General features: G+C 26.6%; 1 protein-coding gene across 2 annotated transcripts in view; it reads left to right on the forward strand.

Annotated features, from left to right (window-relative positions):
* Positions 1–481: 481 nt before the first annotated feature.
* LOC126906918 (zinc transporter ZIP11) overlaps positions 482–18,720 on the forward strand; it is a 28,069-nt gene continuing 9,830 nt past the window's right edge. Inside the window, exons 1-5 of one of the 2 annotated variants that reach the window (XM_050687863.1) lie at positions 482–590; positions 966–1,043; positions 1,115–1,352; positions 1,699–1,803; positions 4,989–5,196. In XM_050687863.1, coding sequence (XP_050543820.1) covers positions 1,157–1,352; positions 1,699–1,803; positions 4,989–5,196 — 509 coding nt within the window. In that variant the 5' untranslated portion in view covers positions 482–590; positions 966–1,043; positions 1,115–1,156. Of the gene's footprint in view, positions 591–752; positions 1,044–1,114; positions 1,353–1,698; positions 1,804–4,988; positions 5,197–18,720 lie in introns of those variants that run through there. The other variant, XM_050687862.1, reaches the window with a different exon arrangement.

Genomic DNA, 18,720 nt, shown 5'->3' on the forward strand with positions numbered 1-18,720 from the left:
TGACGAAGCTTATATTAATATGTGTTTGATTTACACATATTATTAATATAGATATATAAAAAAAATTAGATTAAAATTCACATATACAAAATTTAATGATAGGCGAGTTAGTACACTTATTGTACATGTATTAAACATAATATTATGTAAGTCAATAAATTTGATTAACTTCGTTATGTTAAAAGAAACTTGGAAAAAATTAACTTAATTTTTACATTGCTGCAATGAACTTGAAGTTAAAGTTAAAAACGTGTGTAGTTACATTAAAAGTTAAAACTCCCAAAGATGTTTCTAAACTTAATTACACTAACTTAACATTTAAAGTTTTTAACACGTTAATGCCCAGCTATGGTTAAGTTCAATTTCTTAAATTTTATATTATGAAAAAATCAAAAATAAAATTTCAATAAAATTAAATTCAGACTTCTGTTTTTTTAGTTACAAATTTATGAAGACTCTACTATAGCTTTAATCATAGACGATAACATTTTACAATACTTGATAAAGTTAATCAAAATTAAATATACATTTCTGTACCAAAAAGTACATCAGCCTAGCCATGATTACATACATTTCAATAGCATTAAAAGGTGAGTATATTTCATAATTTATGATGTGATTATTTCAACAGATAGTTTTTTTTTAACAGAAAGATTTTTAATAAATTAAAAATAATTATACTTAACATCTACTATCTCTTATCTAATATTTTTTTATATGATACATATGATTTAGATAACAACTAGCGGTAGCGGCATTACATGTTTTGTAAACATTGACATCATAAACACCAACACTACACTTTTTTTTAAAATAAATTTCATTTTAGTACTTAAAAACAACGTATGTTTAAACTATCATGTTTGACATCAATAAATGACAATTATACTATATTTTATAGATAATTACTATTTTTTGTAATTATACATTAAAATATGCTACCCAATTTTCATCCTGTTATTCAGACTGTTTTAGGGACTTTTTTTACATGGGGATTGACTGCTATTGGATCGAGTCTAATATTATTTTTTAGTGGTGCTCAAGTAAGAATTTTATATTACTTTGTTTTATTTCTAAAATTTTATAAATAAATAATAATACTCATTATTTGCAGAGAAAATTATTAGATGCCAGTTTAGGATTTTCAAGTGGTGTTATGATTGCTGCATCATATTGGTCATTATTGGCACCAGCCATTGAACTGGCTGAACAAAATCATGCTTATGGAAATAATGGAGAATTTGCTTTTATTCCAGCTTTAGTTGGTTTTATTTTTGGTGCTCTTTTTGTTTTCATATCTGATCTAGTGATATCATCTTATGAAATGGACGTTCTCAATATTCTTATGCCTGGTAAAATATTGTAAAAACTTAAAAGTTTATACTCTCGTCTTATATAAAATCTTATAAAGTTATCAGTTGATTCAATTGATTTTATAAAAAATGTATTTTAAAATTATTTTTATAATAGTTAATTTTTTTGATATTTTATTGAAATTCCTCATGATATAAATAGTTGAGTCATATTGAAATTATCTAATTGATAAAACATTATAAATAAAATGGCTAAGTATTTTCATAGAAAAATTAAAAATTAAATTAAAGAGTGTTAACTTAACTAATTATAAATTAAGTAATTTTAAAAATATTTCACTAATGGTAATTTGTACTTAATCAAAATTAATTATTTTTCTTTTAGAAGCAAAACAATGTAGCAAGTATAAGCTTAAATGTGATGACTTAGAAAAAGTTACTGATAGTAATACTGATAATGAAAAATTAAAGTCTTCGTCTTCTATTGAAGGTAAACATTTTTTAGCTTCTATGCATATCTGAGAAGCTATTTGTTTTCTGTTTTGTTATTTTTGTAGCACTATACACGATTACTCCACTCCTAAAATAATATGTCAAAAGATCACAAAATGTATCTAGTTTAAACTATCATTGACAGAATTCCCTTTAGTCATTGTAATAAAGAGAAATAATTTTAAAAAATAAAGGTTGTTATTATGAAACAGTTAATTTTCATATTATTAATTATCATATTTAATGAAAGAATTTTTTCTAATCTGGAGGAATTATTGCAAAATTTTTATTAATAATACTTAAGACATTTGTATTGCCAACAACATATTTTATAGGAAATCCAATCATTAACTGAAGTCTGTAAACATTTGAAAATTATATAAAATTCTTTAAAAATTTATTTAATTTTTATACAAATAGTCCAATTTATATTTTTAATTTCAAATTTATATTACTAACTTTTAGAAAAATGTATTGATCAATACAGATTTTTTTTATGAGCACTTTTAGCTTCGATGCGAAGCTGAGAAGATATTGGTTTTACTATGATGTGTTTTTTTTTTTATTTGATATACCTTATTTGAAAATTTGACTCTTTCCCTTTTATATGGAGAGTTTAAAAATTAAGTATACGTATAAAAAGTAGAACTATTTTTATTTGAATTTTAAAAATATTTTTAAAATCCAAAATATTTAAACATATCTTATTTTAAAGATCTTAAAATATACTTAATTTTGAAAAAGAAATTGACCTCTGGACATATTTTCTAAATTTAAATAATATAATAATATGTCTTTTAAATACATGTTAAATTAAAGGTTATTTTACACACATTAAAAAAAAAAAAAAATGCCCTGACAATTTATATATAAGGGGTCCCAAAGTTCAACCAATAATGTAATTTTTATCTAAAAAATCACTATTATTCTTGTTGTCATAAGTTCTTTATTTCTAGGTTCTAAGTTCTTTAAGTTTTTTACTTCCAGCTCATGTACAATCAAACGGTACTTAACTATTTTGTATTGAAGTTATGAACTTCTATTGTTTATAAAATATAAGAATACCTAAAAGAATAAATAATTTAAGACCAAAATTTAAAATTATCTTATTTTTAGTTCCTTTTGGTCATGTTATGAGGAGAAAGAATCGTGTAAGCTGTAAGAACAGTTATAGAAATGAATGTTGAAGGAAAAAGAGATACAGTAAGACCAAAAAAGAGATGGAGGGCTGCTGATGTGAGCGTAGATGATGTGGGAGATTGTGTCAAATGGAAGTTTAGGATAAAGATGGCCGACCCCTAGTAGTTGGTATTAAGGCGAGGAAGAAGAATATCTTATTTTTAATTCTTATAGGAAAGTAAAGTTTGCTATCAAAATTCTTATGTAATAAGTATTTCAATATTAAATTTTTTGAATGAAGTTAAGGAAGTGATAGGTGAAATTTTTCCTAAGGACAAGATAAAATTATACCACCTACAACCCAAATTTTTCTTCAATATTGTTATTTACCAAAATATTGATGAGAAAATAATAGGTCATCAAATTTTTTTTCTGGATTGCTATGGGAGAATAAAAATGGTGTATTTATAGTATTAAACATACATTGAGGCATTCTTTAGCTGAGTCAGCTATCTCTTTTTATATTTATTTTTACGGTCTTATAATTTTAAATTACAATAAAAAAAATTGGCATTTTTTTCAAATGAATGTATTATTTTTCTTAGAAATTCATTATTTATGTAAATTAAAAAAAAATTTAGATGTATTTCAAAGTTGTAGAATATAAAAAAGTAAAAATTAAAATTAGAGCATCTCAATTATAGAAAGTATTTATTATACACCGAAAAAGAAAAATTTTAAAAAAATGATTGATTTAACAGTACAAAGATTGTAAGTTTTTTTTTTTGGTATAGTTGAACAATAAGAGAAAATATTTTGTAATTTCTAACATTTTATTCTAAAATTGATTATTTATTAAATTATTAGTATTTTAAAATATAGACTAGAAGTGAAGCGCAGATGCTGTTATTTTTATCATTAGTCATTTCTTGGACGAACTCCTCCTCCCTCCTAAATACTAAAATGTATTAATCCAAAAATTGTTGTCGACGAGTCATTTTCTTTATTATTATTATCATTTTTTATTTTATAAGCTGGTTTAACACTCAATCTAACATTTAAAAAAAATAAAGTTGACACCCCTATAAGATATAAAGGATAGACCTAAATATTATTTTATAACAAATAAATATACACATGTAACTAATAAAATAAAAATAAAAAAAATTTAAATTACTTCCTGTAGTCAGAATTTACATAAATAATATAATATTGTAGAAATTACATTTCACTAAATAAATAATTATAAAAATAAAATAAATAACAACACTTAAAGGTATTTTTAATTTATACTTAACTCATATTGTGAGCATTTTAATAACTGTTATTTTATTATTAATATTAACTTGGTTTGTAAAATAAAAGGATAATTTTTTGTAAATACTTAATTAAAAAGAAAACAAATATTTTTAAAATGATGATCTACAGTAGCATTATTATTCAGCACCCATCCAATCATTCACTCACCTAAATTTTTTTTAGCTTTGAACAAGTGCCTATTTATTTAGAACTATGTTCACTACGCCGTTAGTTAAAATTTTATTCCAACAAAGAATATTATGTCGATTATCCTATCTTGAAAATACACTACTCTGAATCAAGTAGAAGTCAACCTATCACTAATATATACTGATTTTAATTAGTGTAAAAAAAATAATTTTAAAACAATCAATGAATAATGCAATAAAAAGAACATAGTAACTGTACTAATGTTATAAAAGCCATTATAAATTAAATGTTCTATTTAAGGCCAATTCTTAATAAATGTTTAATAAGTTATTATGTTTGTATTCGGACACAAAAAATTTAAATGCTTACTGTTATATCATGAATATTTTATATTAAATTTCAGTCTTAGACAAGTTACAGTCATAAAATATCTCTTATAATATAACATATTAATATTATCAGTACTTATCAACTAAGAATTTGTCACATATCGTTCAAGTTAAATTACTCTTAGTTGTTTTTAATATTTCTTATTATTTAAATAATAAAAAATTGATAGTTTTATCAATATATTTTTATTATTATTATTTATACTTTTATGTTAAATTTATATAGGGGTAACTCGACAGCGTTATTTAAAAAATAATGAATTGTCAACAGAAACAGAAACAAAATGCGATTTAGATGTAAAAATGTGTAGCTGGAAACGTATATTATTATTGGTTATAGCAATTACTGTTCATAATATTCCTGAAGGATTAGCTGTTGGTATAGCATTTGGTGCAGTAAATTCCTCCCCATCATCAACATTCAATAGCGCCAGGTAAAGATATTTTTAATTGAGTTATAGTTTAAAAATCTTTCCATGTATAGAAATTTATTAAATATTTTAATTCACACCTAATTAATCCTTTTTTCTTTATCATTATGGCTAGAGAGTGATTTTATATGCATTTATAGATTTTGTTAAGTTATTCCAAAGACATTATCAAATAAACATTTATATTAATAGGCTTCAAAATTTAGTACTGGATTTTAACTGGTATTATAGTATTGGAGGTATTAAAGGGATATATTCCTCCTAAAACAAAAAATATTTCTATGCAATTGTATATTCCAACAAAAACTTTTGCATAAACTTGAGTCCTTTTAAAATGACATAAACAAAATTTATAAATTACTTTCTATTTATAGAAAACCAAAAGTTACTTTTTGCCAACAATTTCTAACATAATTTCAATGAAAAAAATCTGCATATTCATGGTTAAGCATTAATAAATTATGTATTTTACCATCATTTTAAACATAATGAGAAAAAATTGTATGTAGGTATTAATTTTTGTAACATTTTATTCAAAATTTGACTTCATAAAGAAAATAATAAACAACAATCTACATTAAAACATCAACAAAAAATATATTTATGGGTTTCATTATCATCAGTTCTCTGGGAAATAAATCCCCAAAAAATAAAAATGTTATTAACTTATTCTTCATGGGTAAAATATTTTACTTAGTTGTTAAAACATACAAAGTAGTTTGAATCTGTTTAATAATAACAATATTTATATTTACTATGATAAATAACATGTGTTGACATAAATGTATATATATTTTTTTTAATAATTGATTAGTTTAAATGGTTATATTTAATATATAATACACTAATATTTTTGTTTAAATACATAAATAATAAATTGATTTTAATAAAGTTTGGTTAAAATTGAAAATGTATTTTTATAGTCGCGCTATTATTAAGTATTATTTATATTAACTATTATAAGATAACAAACAAAAGCAGATGCTTGTTAAATGAGTGAATAATTCCTTCAGAATAAAAATTGTAACATATTAATTTTTATTTAGAGGACTAGAGAAAAAATTTGATATGTATATAAAACAAAAGCTTAACTGTACTATTGTAGTTATTACTACAACAGTAGTAATTTTGATCTAATCTCCTTTGAAGAAAATATAAAAATATTTTAACTATTAAAAAAATAAGAAAATAGTTAGGTTTTAAAGATTCAGTCTATTCATAGATTCCCTGAAAATTTTTTTACGATAAGTTTTTTTTAAATGGTTAAGTTTATTTATTTTTAATTAAAAAAAACGGTTTTGTCAACAGCTATTTACAAAAACAATAACCTTATACCGAAATGAAATTTAAGTAAAATTCGGTTTTTATCGTTTTTTTTTTGTAATGCTTTCAAGTATAAATTTAGAGTAAATGAAATTATAGTGAATCGCTCTTCAGTGGCGTATTTACAGGGGACACAGGAGCAATGTTAATAATTTATCAAACAATGTAATAAAATTCAAAACATGTTCAATTTTTTTTTGGTTATGCATAATAACAACACGTGTTTGTAAATGTTGGTTGATATGAAAAATCATTTCAAATGATTAATTTTATAAATCATCTAAGGTTTATATAATTCTCGTGGATTAAAATTCAACGCCTTGTAAGGTGTCCCAGAAACGTTATCTCATATTACTAATAAATACATTGAATTTAACCTTATCAATGTTTAATTATATGCCTGTTATATAGTAAAAAAAATAAAAAAAAAAATCAAAACTAAACTAAAAATAACAAATTTTTGTTCAAAAAAGTTTATTAAAGTACTATTTTGTTGAAAATAATAATTTTTCAATACATATTTTGTGTATTTTTGTGTTTCTTTTTTCGATTTTTATGTAGCGATCTTAACCAAAAAAAATTATGAATGATAAAAAAAATAGGTCATCTATATTTTATTGTACCTTATCTCAAAAAAAAAATGTGTTTTGTCCTTCCGTTGTAATTTTTTAAATACACCATTGCTAAATTAAAAAAATAATACCAATATTATATTATTAACCAGTAGATGACGCTAACTAAATCGATGTAATACAAATTTAAAATGCAGCAGAAGAAAATTAATTTTTTTCCTTATTAAATCTTGAAAGTTTAATAATAATTTAATATGTGTAATTGTCTAATTAAACAGTTCTGGTTTTTAGAATTATTAAAAGAATAAATTATCATTTTGTTAAATTTTTTAACAAAACAAAAATACCTTAATATATATATATATATTTAATTACTAAATTATGTTTAAAATGTATTCTACAATCTACAAAAAATTGGAATTATTAATCTGTCACATTCAATCGTATCATTTATAAATTAGAAAAACGTTTTTCCAAGTATTCTAAAAAAAATGTTAATTTTTATGTATATTCTGTTAAATTATAAATCATTGACTCTTGAAAAATGCAAGATTTATAAGTTATAGTAACCCATATACTGGTGGTAATGTTTTGAAGTACTCTTTTATGTTTTTTAAGTATCTTTTTGGATTATTTTTTTAGCAAATTCTAAAACGTAAAGCATTAAATTTGAACTTGTAAATTGTGTTGTACATTATAGAACATGGTCAAAATATTTGACATTAAAATATTGGACATAATATGGTCCAATTTCATTTTTAGATAATAAAAATTTATGCTTATCAATGTATCCTTGCTTTATAAGTAGAGCAATTTTTTAATATTTATAAATTATATATTCTTATTCTTAACTATTAGCAGGATAAAAAAATATTTTTTTGAATATTATTATTATTTTTTATATATCAGTTAAGTGTATCAGGGAAATATAAAGTAATATAAATTTTAATTTGGTATAACTAAAATTTTACTAGAAATTTTAGTATATTTTCGTTATAAATTTTTCATATTATAAAAAATATGAAATAGTCATTAGTGACATTTTACACATGATAATTTGCTTACAATATTTATTTAGAAACATTTTTGTAGTGTTCAATTTAGTATTTCTAAACTAATTTTCTCAACTATAGAAATACAATAGTTTACAAATTTGTAACATAATATTTTTATTTGAATTTTTTTGAGTTAGTTAATAAGTTATTGCTTTTGTGTAAAAATTGTAATTCTGTGTTAGTTAGTTTACAATTTTTGAAATATATTAATTATTGATGATAGAATTTTTCAATTTTATTAATGACATAGTATACAATCAACTAATTATAAATATGCATGACATCAATTAAATATGTACATTTTAAATAGTACAATTATATATATCCTAATATTGTAGGAATATTCCATAACGTGTTTATAAGTTAAATCAGATTTATCAATTTAAAATAATAATAAAGTGAATAGTCACTTATTGTAAACTTAATAATTCATCAATTAAATTAAATTAATTACATCTTAAGTTGTTTTGTAAACGTAAGGTTGATATAAATTATTTTGTTAAAATATTAATAACAAAAGTCATTGTTTACTTATCGTTTTAACTTTTTTACTCGAATGATTTTTACATAGTATTACGGTTTGTTGAATTTTGGATGTAGTGTTGATTTTAAAGGTTTATAAAGGATCCTTCTATTAAAATGTATAACATAATTATTTTTGTTATACAGCATTTTTTGAAGATTTACGATGGTTGAAAAGGGGGAATGTAACTCATATCGTCGAAGGAACATGCGGGTGGTCTATTCGCGGTAAAAGGGATATTTCATGACCCTTGACGTTTAATCTTGTCCAATAAAATTGTTAGAAAAACAATCCAAAATACCAAATATGGAGCTCGCCCTAAAGTTGTTCTCACACTATAATCATAGTACACTATATCTCGTGTTGTATACAGTAATATAATTTAATGATTACGAAAATAAAAACAATCGTGACTGCGTAGTTGTTCCATGAAATTTTCTTAAAAAAATTTTTACAACCACTACGCAATCAATATTTTTTTAATATACATAATCAAAATTGTACAATACTCTGTCCAGTAAACGTTATTAACTAGTTAATTTCGTACCGTATGTTTTAAGAACATTTGAACCACAGTGTAATTTATTATTTTTGGTCTGCGCATACTTTTAAGAAAGTAATCGCTTAAACAGTGAGTTAAGTATTCTAAGGAGTGTCGCCGTTATCATTGAACACAGTCTTGGGGGGCTCGGTAAATTATCTTAAACGTTCATTCCAAATTCTTTTAATTATTGCGTTATAATATTTTAAACAAAAACACTTTTCCACTCACTTCATTACTTGTTGTCAAGTTCTTCTAGAGCCGAAACGGATTTGTGTATTTTGCTTTTAGGTTTACCTTATGATGATTCGATACATTCAAACACGTGTAGTGTATGTTTTGAAGCCAAAAGCATTTTTTTCATTATACGTGTGTGATTGTCTAAAACATTAAAAAGGCAAAACAGGTTTATTGGCGTTTTGTCAGAGCGCCAGCAGGTGCACCTATCCGTCGCATATAACTCCCCTTCCTTCGTTAAATGTAACCCTCTCTACCCTACAACAACGACAACAGCTCGTTCCACTATCGACCATTATGTGCGTTTTTGTGTACATACATATACATATAAATTTGTATTTATGTATATAAATAGTATACATATATGTATGTATGAGTGTATATTTATATCTACATATATATTTGAGTGTGTATGTATTTAACTATGTCTGGAATGCTGGTTCATACCTCATTTCATCACGTTTTTGACCACCATTTTCTTTCTTTTATTAACTGCCGCGCACTGTTTCCTTTTGTCTGTTCTGCTTTCTCCAAATCGTATACAGTATAATAGGTGTATATATGTATATAAACATTTATATTATATAAATGAATAATTAATATAGATGATACGCCATGATGCTGGAACGTTCAACGTTATCAAGTCGAAACTATTTTACTGGTTTTTTAAGCTGTTTAGAGAGTACCTGCAAGATACTAGGTATATTTTCCGTTATTTTCAGAATCCGGATGTTTTGCCATTTAGGTTTACGATATTCCCTTTAAAGAATTTAGTAATGCATGCATAAAAAACATGTTAAATAATTTTAAAAATTATTGTTGTGAACTAAAAACACGAAATAAATTGAAGCTCATTCTTATAACTTCATATGCTTTCTACTTAAAAAAAAATCTTTCGTGCTTCAGACAATATTGTTTTTATGTCGTCGTTCAATTGAATCAGTTGGACTAATTTATTTGAAAGTGATGGTTTCAATTGAAAAAAAATAGTAATTACAATATTAATTTAATTAAGAGGTTTATGTCTTGAGAAAATGTTTTATAGATTTTTAAGAAACTATTTAATAGTTATCATCAAATGAATATTTGGCATTAATTTTGGTTTAAAATTTATAAATTTTAGTGTGCAAAATATGTATCATAAATATACTTTTGGTGATAAAGAAATAAAAATTATGAATTTTTGATTTGTTAGAAGATTAAACAAATATATATATCAGTGTTTAATGTTATATATGTAGGCACGCTTCAAGATGTTCCCAAAAACATGACTTGCTTATTACTACTTTTATTTAAATTATTTACTTTTCCATTGTACTATATATAGTACTCTTAAAAAAAAAGAATTTGATTTCTTCGGATTTTCTGTGAGAATGTGATTGCTTGTTTTTTCATATTAATTAGTTTAATAGTTATCTGTCTATCTATTCCTAATGGAAATAATATCTTGGCGAATGAATTTTGACTTAATATTATACATGATTTATCGTACATCGAATGATATGGTTCTCGATTGAAGAAGATTAATTATTTCAGATAACGGTTATTAAAAATCTGCAATGATCGGAATCAACTATCTATTGGGTTCAAGATCAGAATTAGGTTAATTGCTTCTTAATGATGCAAAATTGCACATCGAATTGAGATGAAAATTGAGGAAATTTGAGTCTTATAAAAAAGGTATGTATACATCTTAGTCGCTTAATACAACACAGCATGCCAAGTAATTCGCTGAAAATTAAACAAACTAAAATAAGCTTCGGATCATTTTTACAATAAAGCTAATTTGGATTAATTCTTAACAAATAAAATGTACACCATTTCATTGCGAATGCTGTATAATTCGAGAAACAAAACTTATTACTTAGTGTTAATTATTGAGTTGTTTGTGGTATAAAAAATATACTGACTCTAAATGTGAAAAAGAAAACGATTTTTGTAAATTTATATTGTGACAAGTCCCTGAATATTTTACAAAGCTTCACTCGTAGTTTAAAATAATTTTATAAGAGAAGAAGTTGTCGGTGTATGCGAACCTACCAGTAGCCTCTCCGTGTCGTGTAAACTCCCGCTGCCATGTTCTCAGAAAAAAAGCAGTTCACAAGCTGGTGGACGACGTCTAGCTGCCAGGAATGCAAGCAATCACGCCGTATACCGGTTCCCCCCTATTCTCTCCTCTCCTATTGCGTCGTTCGCCTTTTTAATATTATATACACACGCTTTGACAGAAACCCCTTCGCTGCAAACGCCGCCCTCTTTAGTAGTCTCATCTTCATCTCCCTCTCTCTTTCTAGCTCTGTATTTCTCACTCCACCCATTATGCGGTGTGTTATTATGATTGTAAGCAGTAAAATTTATGGTGTATTGTTATTAGCCAGTCGTACTTTGTCTTATTAGAATATCCAGGTCGACAGAAACTTAGTGTTCTTTGGCGGTCATATGTGGTTTTGTCAGAAGTTTGCAAAAAGAAACTCGAAAACTTATGATTTAATTTGTTAATCGTTCGATTAATAATATTACCCTTTGATAACACATTATTACTGATGTAAAAAACAGAAAATATGCTAAATTTTCAACATTAGCAGCTGAATTCAGTTTCCTAAAATGTTTAAGTAATCGTTTACAAAATCACACCGGAGATCCAATATCATAGATGGCCTCATATAACCGAACTTCTTAACGCTCCTGCAAAATAGAAATACAAAACCGAATTGTTATTCATCATACCTTAAATGTTTAGAATTTTCAATAGGTTTAACACTTTTTAACCGCATCAAACCATACTTCTTGAACAAAATAAAGCGTTAACATTTTTCCTACGTCAAAATAATGTTTATATCTAGTGATTCGACCAAGTTTTATTTTTAAAAGGACTACTTTTGCCTCTGAAAGTCTTTTTTATAATGAATAAAACAATATACTCTGGCTGCATACAAGAATAAACTTATCGATAATGTTGCAGTCGACTTACTAAATTTAGTAAAATTAGTGTAGAAATCTGTTGATACTTCGTGGGAATTTTGAAATGCATGGCTAAAATCTAAAATACATGCCTTTTCTGGCACTGTCACTGTGTTTTTTCTTGGTGCATTTTTCTAATGCACACGCAATTACATGAACCTTCCGGTCGTTATCATTACCGTTGCGTGGTTGCTGAAAGGTTACACCATAATGATCGCACCGCGGAGGCTTTACTAGGACAGTTTTTATTAACGTTTTCTCCTAATTGACTACTGTTATTTCACCTCTTTCAATATGTTGTATTTCATTGAGAACGATGTTATACAAAAACTGAATGGATTCATTCCTGATTGGTTTTATTCTTATATTCATCACTATTTTTTAAGTGTGGTTCATTTTGTTTCGCATGTTTTCCTATGCAACTCTAGTTACCCTATAGAACATTAGCTTACGGTAGTTATTCTAAATCTAATCAAACGCCTTTCTGTTAATTTCCGTTGGATTTTGACTACACGTTTTTCTGACCGAGGCGATTTGATCGGATCAAAAGTGTACATCTCCATTCATGTTGGACGTGTTAGGAATAGTATTTTTTAAATCGTTTTCAAGGGACCGTTTTCAACGTGTCTGGATTGTAAGTACAAGTCGTATCGGGTGCTGCTCGTTTCCTTTTGTACGAGCGTTGTGATTGCTGTTAATGAAAGGGGTATTCTTTAGCGGTACGGGGGCGCCATGTACACGTTATTTTCGAGCGCTTACGCACGACAGACAACGATGCTGCGAAGCATTCCACGGGCATGTGTCTTATATATGTGTGTGTGTGTACAACGATAATTTCTTTCGAGTGTGATTTCAAAGCGCTTTATATTGTATTGTATACAGTTAACTCTTCTCGTCCGCGTTTTCTATTGAACGTTATGTATGAACCCATGTGAGCATTCCAAAGATTCTTGTCATGGCTTGTTTAGGGAATGAACTAGTTTGTTGTGTGTGTGTATATGTTGTCTGATACGATGACGGGAAGGAGTAGTCGTGTGCGCGAGAACACCATGGCAAAGTGGCCGCCGTTTTGTCGCAGGTACACGTATATGGGTACTTAATATTATTATGTACTACATTTAACGCAGTAGTAGATTCGGAGAAACATAAAAAAAGAAATAATAATAATAAATAAATAGACGAAGGAAGGGGGAGAAATAAGAATCTGGTTTTAGCCGTATTAATTCCCCAAATAGGATCTGTCCGTCTGCTCGCCGCGCTCTGCTCTCTCTCTCACACACTGTACTGGTAGTGGTCAAACAATCGATGTCGTTATCGATCAAAATGCGTATATTTATTAACATATTTTGCTGTCTGCCTTCTTTTGTCCAGGCACTTCAGTGCCGCCGCCCTTATGCGCGACGACGGGTTGCATTTAATTATTTTTAATGCTGTCTGCGTGTCCCGAAATTTCGCCACCGTACATATCGTTCTTTATCTGGCCAACGGTCCTCGGTAACTCCTTGGCTCGCTTTCGTTTATAGGACCGGTTATATGCTTCAGTATTTTCTTACATTGTGTTTAAATCCCATGGTAAGTTTTGTGTAAAAAGGAAGCGTCGTTTGTTCGTGACGCATTTAAATCCACCCAGTTGTCAGTTACCGGATTGTGTGAGGACGGTGGTCGCCGTCCATAATCTGCCAAAACGTAGGCGCCCTAGCGGTTTAACTACTATGTGTAGAGAACGTCGCCGTCGCCTCGCTATTTATGTTCTCCGCGCTTCCGGTGGTTGCTATCATGCTCTGGTCACCACCTAGATCTGATAAGGGAGGTCCTTATCAAGTCTAGATTGATGTCATGTTCTCTTGTCGCGTTTTAAATGTTATATATCATTAACGGCTCCCATCAGATACTTATTTGGATGTTACATTAACTTGAATTCATAAAAATACTCGACTACAGCTCAGTTTCACACATCACTATTACTTACATTTTAAGCCTTTATTGCGTCTTTTACGAGCCCCGAACACGGTCTTGGCCAACACAATATTAATGAAAGAAAAAATGATTAACTAGTTGAACTTATCAAAGAATAACACCTAGCCAATTACAATAGCAATTTAACGTATCGTTAGTTTACCATGTATTACTAGAAAAAAACGAAAGTAAATCGTTTTACTTATCTTTGTATTTTTTTACAAAGTTTTTTTTTTGTATAATTGAAAATTATGAATAGTGTAACTTTTACATGTGTTAAGTTATGTCTCATTTTCAATTTTTCAAATTAATAAATACAAACTCATTAAAATGGCTTTTGTATTAACAATTAAAAATATTAATAGTGAATAAAATCAGCTAGTGTATGTTATTTAACTTTTAACTATTCCTTTAGGAATTAAAAATTAATAGATTACATTGATTTGTTACTATTGAATGTATTAGCTACATTCAATAAAGCAATCGGAGACTACTCTTAAAAGACTAATATATGTTAGACAATTTACGATTTAAGTATTAGAAACATGTATGAATAGTTCTTTTAGTGTATTTTTGCACATATGATGAACTGAAGAACGAACAGTTGGCGAAATTTCTAAAGTACTAATCGGTCTCACGGGTCATACAAAATTAACCTCGTCAAGTTTAACATTTAGTGTCTCGTTTGTGTATAATGTATGGTTTTTTAATAATTTAAAACTATTGTGAGAACGGAACACTACTACCACCAATAGGTTTCGTCCATCTTAAAAATATTTATCTGTCTATTATGGTTTAAAAATTTACTCAGATTTTTAAAGAATTCTATTAAATACTTACATTATTTTAGAAAAGACAATATTCAATATTTCCTCATTTTTTATCAAATTTCTTAGCATAAAATGATCTTTAATCGCGAAGCCCTACTTTATATAAGCTCCCTAATTAGTAGATATTTTAATTTTCAAAAATCTGAACTGCCAGTTAAAAATATGATAATTTAAGTTGATTATCAGCTGACATGTATACGAATCGTTCGTGTTATCAACAATGAAATATTTCGAATATTTGTTGTACTGTTTAATAGAGAGTTACGTTGGCTATTAAATAAGAAAGTGTTACTACTAAAATTAACACAGATTAAACATACAGCTTGTATACATTTAATGTATGGTTATAATTATTAATTAGTTAAAATTAATTCATCATTATTATAAAGTACAAACTGAGTAAAAACTCATTATTTTTAATTAATGAATAACCGTTAAATGAATACACGAAGAATACAACTTCATTTTAGCTATTAGCCAATTAATTAGCGTTTTTCAACAAAATAGTTCTTGAAATGTTTTTGTCTGTAATACAAAATAATTTAAGATCATACGTCTGTCGCGGATTCACCAACTTTATCATTTAGTACATTTTAAATTGACTGTAAATTATACTGTGCAAGTTTTACACGGTATGATTTTTTATAAAAATTCCATTAAAAATATAAAAGCAAACAATTAATTAGTAAAATATTGCAAATGCGAATTCCCATTTTTAAGTATTATTCGGGTTCTTTTGTTATATATATTTATTATGTAATATATTTTGTTTTAAGGCAATAATCCTTCTGCGACTAAATTACACTGGAATTTGTGATCTTGGTATTTCAATGAGTCACTTATTGTATGTTTTAACATAGCTGTTTGATTACTACAATGAAATTCCAATAATTTTTTCATAATTAATATTTGATTTCGTCATTTATACGTTTGAGTATTTATGAGGAAATATAAAAACTGCATTTTATTAAAAAGCTCATTATGAATTTTTTATTTCAAAATTTATTGCTCAATAACGATAAGTTACCTTTAATTTACAAAAAAAGCTGCAGCAAAGGACTATAATAATATGTTTTCTAACAATAAAAAGCGTGTTTTGTGGTCATAAAAATATATTAAGTAGATATTTGTGTACATGCATTGTAAATGCGTGTAAAACATTAAATTCCTATATCTTTGTTGGCTATAAATATTTTAATATATCCGTTTTCTCCAGGCTACCATTAATCCACACTAAACGGATTCCATTTTATGAAAATTAAAATTAAATAATCTAAAAGAGTCATCATTGCAACGCGGTTTTGACAAACTGATAAAGAACTCCGTCGCCCATTCACATCGTTTTTGATACGTTTCATAACCCAGTTAGTTACTAACCATACTGTGATGCCTATCAAATGAATGAAAACCGACCCGTCCGAGATATATACGCGTTTGTTTTCCTCAAAAAATGTCAACCATGTGTGCACTTAACGATCACAAAATATTCCTATCGAAGTGTAACTCGTTTTTGTTTATGAGATTATTATTTACACACCACATATTTCCTACAATCATTCCAGTTGTCGACTATGAATGGATAGCTTTTTGTAAATTTAAGTAACGATATGAGCAACTTGATTGTATTCTGTTTCTTATGGTGGTAGATTAGAGAGTAATTTACTATTCTCAAATACATTTGAATGTATAATTTTTTAAATCAAATTCAGGTCTATGGATAATAAATGAAAATCAATCTAATTGAAAAGTTTTGTTGGAGAAATATTTGACGTAGAATGCTCTTATGTAAAGCTTTGAAAGAAGTCCCAAACACTCACTGTCTACTTTCCCACCAGTTTCACGGAAGGGGCACATAACTTAAGTATGTCATACCAGAATGTTTTTAATTTAATTGTTGAGATGATGGTCGATAAAAAAACCTTTTTTGCGTACATTGCTCATTACAACTGATTTAATTCTTGTAACATAATTATGAATGGGGTTCGGAACTTTATGCAATTTGTTTGAACCACTTTTGAGACACTCTGTGTAAAATGTATCATTGATGTACAATATCACATTAATTTATTTTTTCTAGATGGTAGTAATCTCTCCGTCCTGTTAGTATGAGTTATTTACAGTGTAACATGATTATAGGACGACAAATTATTATTTTCTATAGGAAAACACATAATTCAAATTTTGCGACATGTAGCAAAATTTCGTTTAGTAAAATATTAAATGATTCCTATTAAACATTTTACTAGTATAAAACTTAATATGTTGTTATCATATACTGAATAAGTGTTTAAACTTTGCACTGAAATTTTTTAAACCGCGGATTGACTTCCTATTATTAAACATTACATCGCAGTTGTACTCTATTAACATTCGACATCCGCGTAGTTAAATTACATTTCCAAATGATAAAATAATAGTTGTGATCAGTTTAAATTACAAAATAATTTATAACTAACGCTCAAAGCGTGTTTATTTAAGTTTATAGTCCAAAGTAAATTAAAACATATTAAAAACACTTGAAATATAAATTGACATTTTTATTAGTCGGTATTTTTAAAATATGTCATAATTAAACTAATCTTATAATTGGTTCAATTGACCTTAACAAATTATTTTTGAAAACGTGAAAAATGTTGATTTCCTTGCTAAATATAATAAAAATGCGAGTTTAAGTGAATCGTTTAACAAACAAAATGGAAACAAAACAACACACTCAATGCTGTCAGTTTTTTAAGTCTAAGAATATTTTTTGCAAACATTACTCATTTCTTTGTTTTATATTCAACGTGCATCTAAAATGAAATTATTACTAATAATTATATTGAATACATACTTATTTGATCCCCAAAAAACAGCTTATTGAAATCATGTATTGTGGCGATTTTAGTAAAATTTCGAAGGTAATTTCACATTGGTTTGTTATATTACAGCAATATTTTAGCATAAAAAATTATTTTCATTTTGAAAACAATTTATGATTAATTGTCCCTTCAAGAAGAGTTCCGATAAAAACTCTACTCACAATACATGTTGTAGTGATGCTGTTATCTTTTTGAATTCCTACATAGATTAGGTAAATATTTTTTTCACGAACACGTGATAAAATAATCTATTTTGTTAGTAGCATGAAAATTTATTTTTATTTTTTCAGTACAAAGAATTTGTAACTGTTTATTTATTGTTGTCTGATTACTTATTGTAAATAAGTATCTGTTAAATCATTTAGTTCGTTGTAATATTCTCGTGCAATATATTAATTGTTTCGAAAATATTCACATTTGTTCATTACAAAGTAATTTTCATCATCTTCATTGCTTGTCCAAAACATCGCCATGATTTCATATGATCCAAAAATGTGGTCACATTGCTTGTACACGTTTAATAACGATGGATAATCTACACAAATCGATTGTAATATTTCGTTCGATAGTTAATAGTAAATAGATTAATATACTTAGTTTTGAATTGTAGTTTATGACTTGAATTAATCCAATTTACGTGTGTTTAATGTATTAGTAATCAATTGTAA

Source organism: Daktulosphaira vitifoliae, unplaced genomic scaffold (assembly GCF_025091365.1).
Source record: "Daktulosphaira vitifoliae isolate Bord-2020 unplaced genomic scaffold, ASM2509136v1 Scaffold_5, whole genome shotgun sequence".
Classification (NCBI taxonomy): domain Eukaryota; kingdom Metazoa; phylum Arthropoda; class Insecta; order Hemiptera; family Phylloxeridae; genus Daktulosphaira; species Daktulosphaira vitifoliae.